The sequence below is a fragment of the Leopardus geoffroyi genome, chromosome B4 (assembly GCF_018350155.1).
Source record: "Leopardus geoffroyi isolate Oge1 chromosome B4, O.geoffroyi_Oge1_pat1.0, whole genome shotgun sequence".
Classification (NCBI taxonomy): Eukaryota; Metazoa; Chordata; class Mammalia; order Carnivora; family Felidae; genus Leopardus; species Leopardus geoffroyi.
Genome location: NC_059341.1, coordinates 77,595,335 through 77,607,835, shown reverse-complemented (window position 1 = coordinate 77,607,835; position 12,501 = coordinate 77,595,335). Strand labels below are relative to the sequence as shown.

General features: G+C 35.5%; 1 protein-coding gene across 1 annotated transcript in view; it reads left to right on the top strand.

Moving 5' to 3' along the window:
* Positions 1-12,501, top strand: part of FAM186A (family with sequence similarity 186 member A) — an 81,313-nt gene that overhangs the window by 37,871 nt on the left and 30,941 nt on the right. Inside the window, exons 3-4 of the mRNA XM_045466476.1 lie at positions 5,110-5,326; positions 6,265-6,435. Of these exons, the coding sequence (XP_045322432.1) occupies positions 5,110-5,326; positions 6,265-6,435 (388 nt within the window). The remainder of the gene's footprint in view (positions 1-5,109; positions 5,327-6,264; positions 6,436-12,501) is intronic.

Genomic DNA, 12,501 nt, shown 5'->3' with positions numbered 1-12,501 from the left:
TTTGATACTATTATAAATGGATTTCTTAATTTCCTTTTCAGATTGTTCATTGTTGGTGTATAATGACACAATTGATTTTTGTGTGTTATTTCATATCCACAACTTTGGCTGAATACATTTGCTGGTTCTAACAGTTTTTTCATGTGTGGAATCTTTAGGATTTTCTACATATAAGATCATATCACCTGAAAATAGAGACAATTTTATTCCCTCCTTTCCAGTTTGGATATCTTTTATTATTTCTTTTTCTTGCCTAATTGCTTTGGCTAAAACTTACAGTAATATGCTGAGTAGAAGTGGTGAAAGTGGGCATTCTTGCCTTGTTCCTGACTTTAAGGGAAAACATTTCAGTCTTTCACTATTGACAATATTATCTCTGGAATTTCATATATGGTCTTTATCATGTTCAGGAAATTTCTTCTTATTCCTAGTTTTTTGTATGTTTTTATCATGAAAAGGTGTTGAATTTTGTCAAATGCTTTTTCTGAATCAATTGAAATGAACATGTGGGGGTTTTCCTAGTGTTCTGTTAATTTGGTATATTTCGTTGATTGGCTTTCATATATTGAAACATTCTTGCATTCCAGGAATAAATCCCACTTAGTCATAATGTATAATCCTTTTAATGTGCTGTTGAATTCTGTTTGAGAGTATTCTGTTGAAGATTTTTGCATCAATATTCATCACGGATGTTGGTCTATAGTTCCCTGTCTTTTTCCTTTCTTTCTTGTGGTGTCTTTATCTGACCTTGGTATCAGGGTAATGCTGGCCTCAAAAAATGAGTTAGGAGGTGCTACTGCCTCTTTAGTTTTTCTGGAATAATTGATAAAGATTTGGTATTCTTTCTTCTTTGACCACTATGGTATGTGCTAGCTTATAGTGTTATTTTTCATCACTTGGCTTATCAAACTTTGTCTCCACTCTCGTGTGTTCCTGACTTAAATTTTTGCTGCAATTGCACTTTTCTTTCTTTCTTTCTTTCTTTCTTTCTTTCTTTCTTTCTTTCTTTCTTTCTTTCTTTCTTTCTTTCTTTCTTTCTTCCTTTGAGCTGACAGCTCAGAGCCTGGAGCCTGCTTCAGATTCTGTGTGTCTCTCCCTGTCTCTGCCCCTCCCCCACTCATGCTCTGTCTCTCAAAAATGAATAAACGTTAAAAAATAAAATATTTTAGCATCCCTTTTATTCCTGAGGTGAAATTCATAGATATAATATCTATACTCATACTTTAAATAATTAATATAAATAAATGTGAGGGCAAATAAAAGGAAAGTAATTTCTAATAACGGGCATTTCAGTGTGTAAATTCTAGGCCAACTTCACCAGAAGACATAAGAAGTAGACAGAGGCTTGTACCTATATGTAGAATTAAAATAAATGTGAAAGCGGGGCGCCTGGGTGGCGCAGTCGGTTAAGCGTCCGACTTCAGCCAGGTCACGATCTCGCGGTCCGGGAGTTCGAGCCCCGCGTCAGGCTCTGGGCTGATGGCTCAGAGCCTGGAGCCTGTTTCCAATTCTGTGTCTCCCTCTCTCTCTCTGCCCCTCCCCCATTCATGCTCTGTCTCTCTCTGTCCCAAAAATAAATAAATGTTGAAAAAATAAATAAATAAAATAAAATAAATGTGAAAGCTATGAATATAGGTCGATACAAAAGCAGGTTTATCGTACTGATATTATATAACTATTAACATTAGTGCATTGCTGTTGGTACTATGGTACCAACAGAATGGTAAAATTTATTGGAGAAATTCTAAAGAACATCTTTCCTTTGATTTACATAATATTTGCATTCCTGGAAACTTCAGTATATAATTAAACTAGGCAAAAAATACTTTGTTTATATTTTAACAGGAGTAAATTTCTAGGCTCAAATAATTATAAACAGATGTTTTTCTTTTTACCTACGTGAATGTCTCATAGGACAGTCAAAATCTATGCAGGATTGGGCCAGTTCTTCATTGTGTGGACTGTCCACCATAAAATGAGCTAGCATTCCTTAGTACCTTTCACTGATATCAATAAATCCTTCCTCCCAATCACTGTTGCAACCAAAAATGATTCCCCAAATTCCCAAAGACACATATGAGGTAGTAATTTACTCTCCTATTGAAAATATTGGTATACAGTTATAAGCAAAATAAATTTGCTGATAGATTCTTGAGAAGGTGAAGTAATGAAATATAAGTGTTGAGGAATATCTGATACCTGCTTTCCACGGGTGAGGGCTAGGTAAAGAAAAAACAAAAAAGGAACTTCCTTTTACTTACTTGTTTACGGCAGTCATTTATAAAACATTTTCACATATGTCATACATCTCACATCAACTGTAAATTTAGTATCTCCACCATTTTTTAAAGTTTTTTATTTTCATTCCAGTATAGTTAATATACAATGTATTAGTTTCTGGTGTATAATATAGTAATTCAACTATTCTATACGTTACTCAGTGCACATCATGATAAGTGTACTCTTTAATCCCCATCACCTATTTCACCCATCTCACCACCCACCTCCTCTATGGTAACCATCAGTTTGTTCTCTAAAGCGAAGAGTCTTGATATGTCTCTCTCTTTTTTTCCCTTTGTTTGTTTTGTTTCTTAAATTCCGCATAGGAGTGAAATCATATGGTATTTGTCTTTGACTTATTTCACTTAGCATTATACTTTCTAGCTCCATCCATGTCATTGCAAATGGCATGATTCCATTCTTTTTAAGGCTAATATTCCATTGTGTATATATGCCACATCTTCTTTATCCATTCATCTATCAATGGACATTTGGGGTGCTTCCATAATTTGGCATTATAAATAATGCTGCTATAAACATAGGGGTGTATATAATTTTTGAATTGATGTTTTCATTTTCTTTAGATAAATACCTAGTAGTGCAATTATTAGATCATAGGGTAGTTCTATTTTTAATTTTTTGAGGAACCTCCATATTCTTTTCCACAATGGCTGCACCAGTTTGCATTGCCACCAACAGTGCAGGAGCATTCCTTTTCTTCATATTCTCACCAACACTTGTTTCTTGTGTTTTTTATTTTAGCCATTATCATCGGTATGAGGTGGTATCTCACTGTAGTTTTGATTTGCATATCTGTGGTGAAGGGTGATGTTGAGCATCTTTTCATGTGTCTGTTGGCCATCTGGATGTCTTGTTTAGAGAAATGTCTGTTCATGTCTGCTGCCCATTTGTTAATTGGATTATTTGGGTTTTGGGTGTTGAGTTGTATCAGTTCTTTATATATTTTGGATACTAACCTTTTACTGGATAGGTCATTTGCAATGCAAATATCTTCTCTCATTCAGTACACTGTCTTAGTTTTGTTGGTTGTTTCCTTTGCTGTACACAAGCTCTTTATTTTGATGTAATCCCAATAGCTTATCTTTGCTTTTATTTCCTTTGCTTCAGGAGCTGTATCTAGAAAAATGTTCTATGGCTGATGTCAGAGAAATTATGGCCTGTGTTCTCTTCTAAAATTTTTATGGTTTCACATTTAGGTCTTTAATCCATTTTGAGCTTATTTTTGTCTATGATGTAAGAAAGTAGTCCAAGATCATTCATTTGTATGTAGCTGTTCAGTTTTCCCAACACCATTTGTTGAAGAGACTGTCTTTTTCCCATTGCATATTCTCGCCTCTTTTGTCAAAGATTAATTGACCTTATAATTGTGGGTTTGTTTCTGGGCTTTCTACACTGTTCCATTGATCTATGTGTCTATTTTTGTGCCAGTACCATACTCTTTTGATTACTACAGCTTTGTGGTATAGCTTGAAATCTTGAATTGTGATACCTGCAGTTTTGCTTTTTTTTTTTTTTTTTTTTTTTTTTCATGATTGCTTTGGGTATTCAGGGCTTTTTGTGGTTCCACATAAATTTTATAATTTTTTCTTCTAGTTCTATGAAAAATGCTCTTGATATTTTGATAAGGATTGCATTAAATGTGTAGATTGCTTTGGGTAGTTCATACATTTTAACAATATTTGTTCTTCCAACCCATGAGCAGGGAATGTCTTTCCGTTTCTTTGTGTCATCTTCAATTTCTTTCATCAATATTTTATAGTTTTCAGAGTACAGGTTTTTCACCTCTTTAGATAAGTTTATTCCTAGGTATTTTATTATTTTTGGTGCAATCATAAATGGGACTGTTTCCTTAATTTCTCTGTCTGCTACTTCATTATTAGTGTATAGGAATGCTACTGATTTCTAGGTATTGATTTTGTATCCTACAACTTTACTGAATTTATTACTGGTAATAGTTTTTTGTTGTTGTTTTGTTTTGTTGTTTGAGTCCTTAGGGTTTTCTTTTTTTTTTTTTTTAAGTTTATTCAGTTATTATTTCTGAAAGAGAGAGAGAGAGGGAGAGAGAGCAAGCACAAGTGGGGGTTGGGCAGAGAGAGAGGGAAACAGAATTGAAACAGGCTCCAGGCTCTGAACTGTCAGCACAGAACCCAATGCAGGGTTTGAAGTCACAAACCAGGAGATCATGACCTGAGCTGAAGTCAGATGCTCAACTGACTGAGCCACCCAGGCACCCCCTTAGGGTTTTCTATATATAGTATCATGTCATATGCAAATAGTGATAGTTTAATTTCGTCCTTACCTATATAGATGCCTCATTTCTTTTTCTTCTCTGATTGCTGAGGCTAGTACTTCCAGTATTATGTTCAATAAAAGTGGTGAGAGTGGACATATTTGTCTTGTTCCTGATCTTACAGGAAAAACTTACAGTTTTTCACTATTGAATATAATGTTCACTATGGGCTTTTCATATACATCCTTTATCATATTGAGGTATGTTCCCTCTGAACTTTGTTGAGACGTGCCTGGGTGGCTCAGTTGGTTAAGTGTCCAACCCTTGGTTTCGGCTCAGGTCATGATCTCACAGCTTCATGGGTTTGAGCCCTGCATTAGACTCTGTGCTGACAGTGTGGAGTCTGCTTAGGATTCTCTGTCTCCCTCTCTCTGCCCCTCCTTTACTCATGCTGTCTCTGTCTCTCTCAAAATAAATAAACTTAAAAAAAATAAACCCACTTTGCTGAGAATTATGAACAGATGTTTGATTTGTCAATAAACTGAGTATTAATATATTCCCCCTTCTTATTCTTATAGGACATTAATATGCAGCTGGCTGACATACTGCTCAATGTGCAGCGAATAATCAATCGCTACACTGTTGATGAGAATGTGCACTCCGGAAGGAAAATCTCCCTTCCAGAACATAAGAAATGGAGAATAAATTTCCTGGATAAAATAGTTACTTATGCTAAGAACAGTGAAATTAGAGAAAAGACTCTTTTGCACATCCTGGTCTGGTTGGAAGAATGGAGTAAGTTTGAAGTGGTTCAAAGGAAACCATGAAGTTAATGAAAAAGAGAACAGGATCTATAAGTAAATTTTAAAGGGTTAATCAGACTACCTTTAAAAGAAGACTAAGGAGGTTATTCAGAGAATTATTGCCCACTGTTTCAGTAAGAATAAAGTAAGCACTATGTAGTCTTGCTTACTTAGTGCCAGCTATTCTGGGCTCCTTGCTTCTCTTCAAGCATGCCAGTATGCCTCTGCCCAGTGTCTTTATGCTTACTATTCCTTTGCCTGGAACACTGTCCACAAGTAGCCATGTGGCTCATTTTCTGCTTATATCTCACTTTAAAATGATGTGTTCTCTGACCATCTCCATTCCCTACTCCCTGGCACTGTCCATTCCTCTTTATTTTTTATTTTTGTCTGTAGCATTTCTTATGATCTGCCATACTATATAATTAATGTTTATATTTTTGTGTTTTGTGTGTCTCCTTTCACTAGAATGCAAGCAGTATGAAGTCAGAGAACTTGTTTTATTCAGTGTTGTATCCTCAACATCTAGAACAATACATGACAAAGGAGACATTTGGTTGAATGAAAGAATGAATAAGCTAAGAATACAAAAAGAATAATTTCATTAAGTTGCAAGAAATCTCATATAATGAAGGTTTTAAAATACTAGACAACTTATGAAAGGAGTTGAGGTTTAGTTCCTCAATATTAAAACACATGTTCACATTTTAGTTACCAGAGTATTTTCATGTCCAAGATTTACTGTTCAGCTTTCTATTCCAAGCCTCATCCTTCTTCATTTCTTCATAGAGAAAAGCCTCAGAAGAGCAATAAATGTGAGACACCTATATTCTTCAATACTATAGTATGAAGTAGTTAGCCAATATTATAAGCCTATATGATTATAATCATTTTTCTGCACAAAAATAATTTTTTTTTGCTCTCTTCAAGATGCCATTTTGTCTGAGATGACTGCAATCGATATTGAGGAACACCATCACTGGATAGCAAAAATGGAGTTTTTACCAGAAATGTACAAAGCTATTGAGAGCAATGTCAAGACACTGAGTAGAATTAGTGTATCTTTATTTGAAGAAAAGAAGAGACAAAAGAAAAAAATGAGTAAGGGTGCTTTAAGACATTGGAAACAGATTTGACTTTTTCTAAAAAATGGCTTTATTAAAGTAAAAGTTACATACCATAAAACTCACATATGTTAAATGTAAAATTCAATGACTTTTAGTAAATTTAGAGTTGTGTAGCTATCACCACAATATTTTATTTTATTTTATTTTATTTTATTTTATTTTATTTTATTTTATTTTATGTTACTTATTTTTTAAAGTAGGTTCCATACCCAGCATGGGGCTTGAAGTCATGACCCAGAGATCAAGAGTCTCATGCTCTACTGACTGAGCCAGCCAGCCACCACCACTGCCCCCCTCCCCACAATTCAATTTTAGAACATTTCCTTCATCCCAAAAAAGATCCCTCAGGCCCTTTTGCAGTCAATCCTCACTCCCACCCCCACACACACACACATTTGTGTATGTTCCAAACACACAACATTTGTGTATGTTCCAAACATACACAAATCTATTTTCTGTCTCAATAAGTTTCCCATTTTTGGACATTTCATAAGATGGAATCATATTATATGTAGTCTTTTATATGTGGTTTCTTTTACTTAAATAATGGTTTTGAGGTTCAGCCATGTTATAGGATGTATCAGTAGTTTCTTCCTTTCTATGACCAATTGTATATCATTTTTTGCATATACCACATTTTGTTTACCTACTCACCAGTTCATGGACATTCAGATTATTTTGACATTTGACTTTTATGAATAATGCTGCTATAAACCCAGATGTATAAGTCTTTGTGTGGATGTAGTTTTCATTTCTTTTGGGTAGATACCCAGGAGTAGAATTTCTGGGTCATTTACCTATTGCTGGTAAGTTTATGCTTATCTTTTAAAGAAATTGTTAACTTATTGCCCAAATGACAGCACTATTTTACGTTCCCATCAGCGATGTATTAAGGTTCCACTTTCTCCACATCCTCAACACTTTTTATGGACTTCTTTAGGATCGCTTTTCCAAGAGGTGTGAAGTGGTATCCCATTGTGGTTTTATTTTTTTTTTTTAATGTTTATTTATTTTTGAGAGAGAGAGAGCATGAGTGGGTGAGGTGCAGAGAGAGAGGAGGACAGAGGATCCAAAGCTCCACACTGACAGTAGAGAGCCTGATGCAGGGCTAGAACTCACAAACTGTGAGATCATGCGCTGAGCTGAAGTCCACCTCTCAACCAACTGAGCCACCCAAGCACTACTCCCCTTCCCCATTGTGGTTTTAAATTGTATTTCCCTAAAGACTGATGATGTTGAGCATCTATCCAGGTGCTTATTAGTCATTCTTATATTTATTTTGCTGAAATGACTATTCAAATGCTTACCCATTTCTATTATTGAGTTTTAAGAGTCCTTTATGTATTCTGAATCAAGTCTTGAAATGTGATTCTCAGGGATGCCTGAATGGCTCAGTTGGTTAAGTGTCTGACTTCAGCTCATGTCATGATCTTGTGCTTCATGAGTTCAAGCTCAGAGCCTGGAGCCTGCTTCAGATTCTGTGTCTCCCTCTCTGTCTGCCCCTCGCCTGCTTGTGAGCACGCGCGCTCTCTCTCTCTCTCTCAGAAATAAACAAACATTAAAAAAAAGGGGGACACCTCAGTGGCTCTGTCATTTAAACGTCTGACCTGGGCTCAGGTCATGATCTCCTGGTTTATGAGTTGGAGCCCCATGTTGGGCTCTGTGCTGATAGCTCAGAGCCTGAAGCCTGCTTCAGATTATGTGTCTCCCTCTCTCTCTGCCTCTCCCTGACTCACACTCTATCTCTCTCTGTCTCTCTCAAAAATAAAGAAACATTAAAAAAAAAAAAAAGAAAGAAACGTGATTTTCAAACATTTTCTCTTAATCTTTGGTTTGACTTTTCATTTTCTTAATGGGGCATTTGAAGGCCAATGGTTTTTGGTTTTGATGAAGTCAAATCAATTTGTCAATATTTTCTTTTGTGGTTCATGGTTTTAGTGTCGTATTAAAAACTTGTATGGGGGGGCGGTGCTTGGCTGGCTCAGGCAGAGGAGCATGTGACTTTTGATCTCAGGGTCATGAGTTTGGGCCCTTCATTGGGTATAGAGATTACTAAAAATAAATAAATAAATAAATAAATAAATAAATAAATAAATAAATAACTTAAAACAAAAACAAAAGCTTGTATTGGTCAGTGTTCAACCAGAGAAGCAGAACCAGTAGGAAATTATCTGTTATCTGTATATCTATGTATCTACCCCATGGGAAGTATTTTGTGGAACATACTTTGTATTCTTTCAATCCTTTTACATTTATTGTGACTTGCTTTATAGCCTACCATATGGTCTATCCTGGAGAATGTTCTGTGTGTGTTAGAAAAGATATATTTTGCTTTTGTTGGGTGGAGTGTTCTACAGTTGGTTTATATTGTTGTTTTAGTCTTCTGTATATATCCTTACTGATTTTCTGTCTAGTTGTTCTATTATTAAGAGTGGGATATCGAACTTCCCAACTACTATTACTGAGTTAGCTATTTCTCTCTTTAATTCTGTCTGGTTTTGCTTCCTATATTTCAAGGCTCTGTTATTAGGTGCATATATGTTCATATTGTGATAGCTTACTGATGAACTGATCTTTTTATCATTATAAAATGTCCCTCATTGTATCTAGAACCATTTTTTTTGGTCTTAAAGTCTATTTTGTTTGATATTAGTCTATTCTCTCCAGCTCCCCTGTGGTTACTGTGCAAGATTGAATCTAAGATATGTTGCTTATCATTGGATCGTGTTGGCTTTTAAATATATATACACACACAAAAAATACACAAATACACATAAAATTGGGCAATCTTTCACTTTTGAGTATTTAATTCTTTCATATTTAATGTAATTATTGATATGATTGGATTTATATGTGTTGTGTTGCTGCTTATTTTCCATGTCTCATCTCTTTGTTCTCCTGTTCTTCTTTTACCACTTTTTGTGTTAAACAAATATTTTCTAGTGTACCATTTTAATTCCATTTTCCCTCTATATTTTTGGAGTAATTTCCTTAGTAGCTCTTTAGGGATTGCAGTACACATTTTAAATTATCACAACCTGGGGCGCCTGTGTGGCTCAGTTGGTTAAGCATTGGACTCTTGATTTTGGCTCAGGTCATGATCTCACCATTGGTGAGTTTGAGCCCCATGTCGAGCTCTGCACTGACAGTGTGGAGTCTACTTGGGATTCTCCCTCTCCCTTTCTCTCTGTCGCTCCCCCATTCACTTTCTCTCTCTCTCTCTCTTTCTCTCTCTCAAGATAAATACACCTAAAAAAATTATCACAATTTGTTTCAGATTAGTGCTAACTTAATACAAGCAAAATATAGAATTTTTGCTCCATTAGCTCCATTCTCTTCCCCTCCTTTGGATTTTGCCATATATATTACATTTTTATGTATCATAAGCCCAACAACATAGTTCATAATTATTGTTTTATATGATTGTCTTTTTAATCAGTTAAGAGAGGAAAAGAAAGCATATTTTTACCTACATATACTTGTGCTCTTTATTTCTTTGTGTGAATTTGAGCTATCCTCTGGTATCATTTCCTTTCAACCTGAAGGACTTCTTTGTCTTTCTTATAAGGCTGGTCTACTAGCAGCAAATTCTTTCCGTTTTGCTCATCTAGAATGTCTTTATTTCACTTTCATTTTTTAATAGACTTTATTTTTTTAAGGTAGTTTTAGATTTACAAAAAAAGTGAGAAAATAATACAGAGAATTTCATATTTCTCCATAGTTTCCCCTATTACTAATATATTACACTAGTATGATACATTTGTTATAATTAACAAACCAATATTGACACATTATTAACGAAAGTCCATAATTTATGGACTCTAGTCATAATTCCTTGTTTTTACCTAATGTCCTTTTTTGTTTCAGGATTCCATCCAGGGTACCTAATTACATTTAATTGTCATGTCTTCTTAGGCTTTCTTGGCTGTGACAATTTCACAGACTTCTCCTTCTGTTTGATGTTCCTGACACATGTGAGGAGCACCAGTCAGATATATTATAAGATGCTCCCCTATGGGAATTTGTCTGGTGTTTTTCTCACATTTACTCTGGGGTTATGGATTTTGAGGAGAAAGATCACAGAGGTAAAGTACCATTGTCATCATACAATTTCAAGGGTACGTACTATCAAATGACTCAATGTTGACCTTGACCACGTGGCTAAAGTAGTGCTTGTCAGGTTTCTCCACTGTAAAGTTACTCTTTTTCCTCATTTTCCATACTTTGGTTTTTAAAATAAGTCTATATGTGCCGCCCATACTTAAGGAAAAGAGAGTTGTGCTCCCTTTCTTTTAGGATGAATATCTACATAAATTATTTGAAGTTCTTATGTACTATAATTTGTCTCTTCTTCCTCATTTATTAATTTATTCAATTATTTATCTCAAAATGAACTCAGTTTTTTTTGGACTTTGAGTTATAATCCAATACTACTTTATTTACTTGCTTAAGTTGTTCTAGTTTTGGCCGTTGGGACCTCTTTCAGTTGGTTCCTGTGCCCCTTAAACATGACCTCATCGATGTGGCTTTTTCTTTTTTCTTTCTTTATTTTTATTATTATTAAATAAAATTTTTTAAATGTTTATTTATATTTGAGAGAAAGAGAAAGACAGTGCATGAACAGGGCAGTGCAGAGAGAGAGAAAGACAGAAACAGAATCCAAAGCAGGCTCCAGACTCTTAGCTGTTAGCACAGGGCCAGACGCAGGGCTTGAACTCACAAGCTGTGAGATCATGACCTGAGCCGAAGTCAGACGCTCAACCAACTGAGCCACCCAGGTGCCCCTTTCTTTTTTATTTTTTTAGCACTTCCCTACTTTCTGGCACTACAAGATGGTTCAGGTTCATCTTGAATATATCCTGCTCCAGTCTTATAATCTGTCATTTCTTCAAGGATTTCTGGTTACTTTTAGTAGAGAATAGTATTAAAAAGCAAGGTCTGGTTGCTAGGTGTGTTCATTGCTACTGGGCTGTCATTTCTGTTCAGTCCTCTCATTTGACAGAACAAAACATAACACACACACACACACACACACACACACACACATATATATATGTGTGTGTGTGTGTGTGTGTGTAGAGCCAATGCAGTTACACATATCTATTAATATGTATATATATTATCATCTGTAACTACTTTAAACTAAACATAAGTTTATAGTGATTTCTCTAATTTTAATTCATTATCACACATAGACCATTCCAGTTTCTTCCCCTTGCTTATCTATAAATTATGACAAACAATAAGAAACTTGCTCCTACCATCTACTTCACTTAATTGCTTGATTCCAGTATACATGCATAGCGGTATCAGAATTATTAACCCATACCCTAGTGGGAAATAACTTATCAACTAGAGTACAGCACTTTGTCTTCAGTCTTACAGACTCCATTCATTTCCGGTTACTTATAGGTCAGCACTCCCTGCATCCTCTCATTCCTTTCAGTGAGGTTGTGCCATACATTTCTTATATTGTTAGATTGTCATATCACAGTCTACATTCCTTCCTGGGATCCCCTGACCTCTTAAAAGGGTATTTAAAAATTTTGTATACATTAAGTTTCACTCTTTGTGCTATAGAGTTCTACTGGGTTTGACAAATGTATATTGTCATGTATCCACCCTTATAGTATCATACAGAATAGTTTTTCCACCCTAAAAATGCCCTGTGGTTCACTTATGTATTCTTCCCCTCTTTCCCCAAGTCCCTGGTACTGATAATTTTTTATGTCTCCATAGTTTTTTTTTTTTAATTTTTTTTTTAACGTTTACTTATTTCTGTGACAGAGAGAGACAGAGCATGAACAAGGGAGGGTCAGAGAGAGAGGGAGACACAGAATGTGAAACAGGCTCCAGGCTCTGAGCTGTCAGCATAGAGCCCGATGCCGGGCTCAAACTCACGGGCTGTGAGATCATGACCTGAGCCGAAGTCGGACCCTTAACTGACTGAGCCACCCAGGTGCCCCTATGTCTCCATAGTTTTGGTTTTCCAAGGATGTCATATAATTGGAATCATGTAGTATGTAGCTTTTTCAGACTG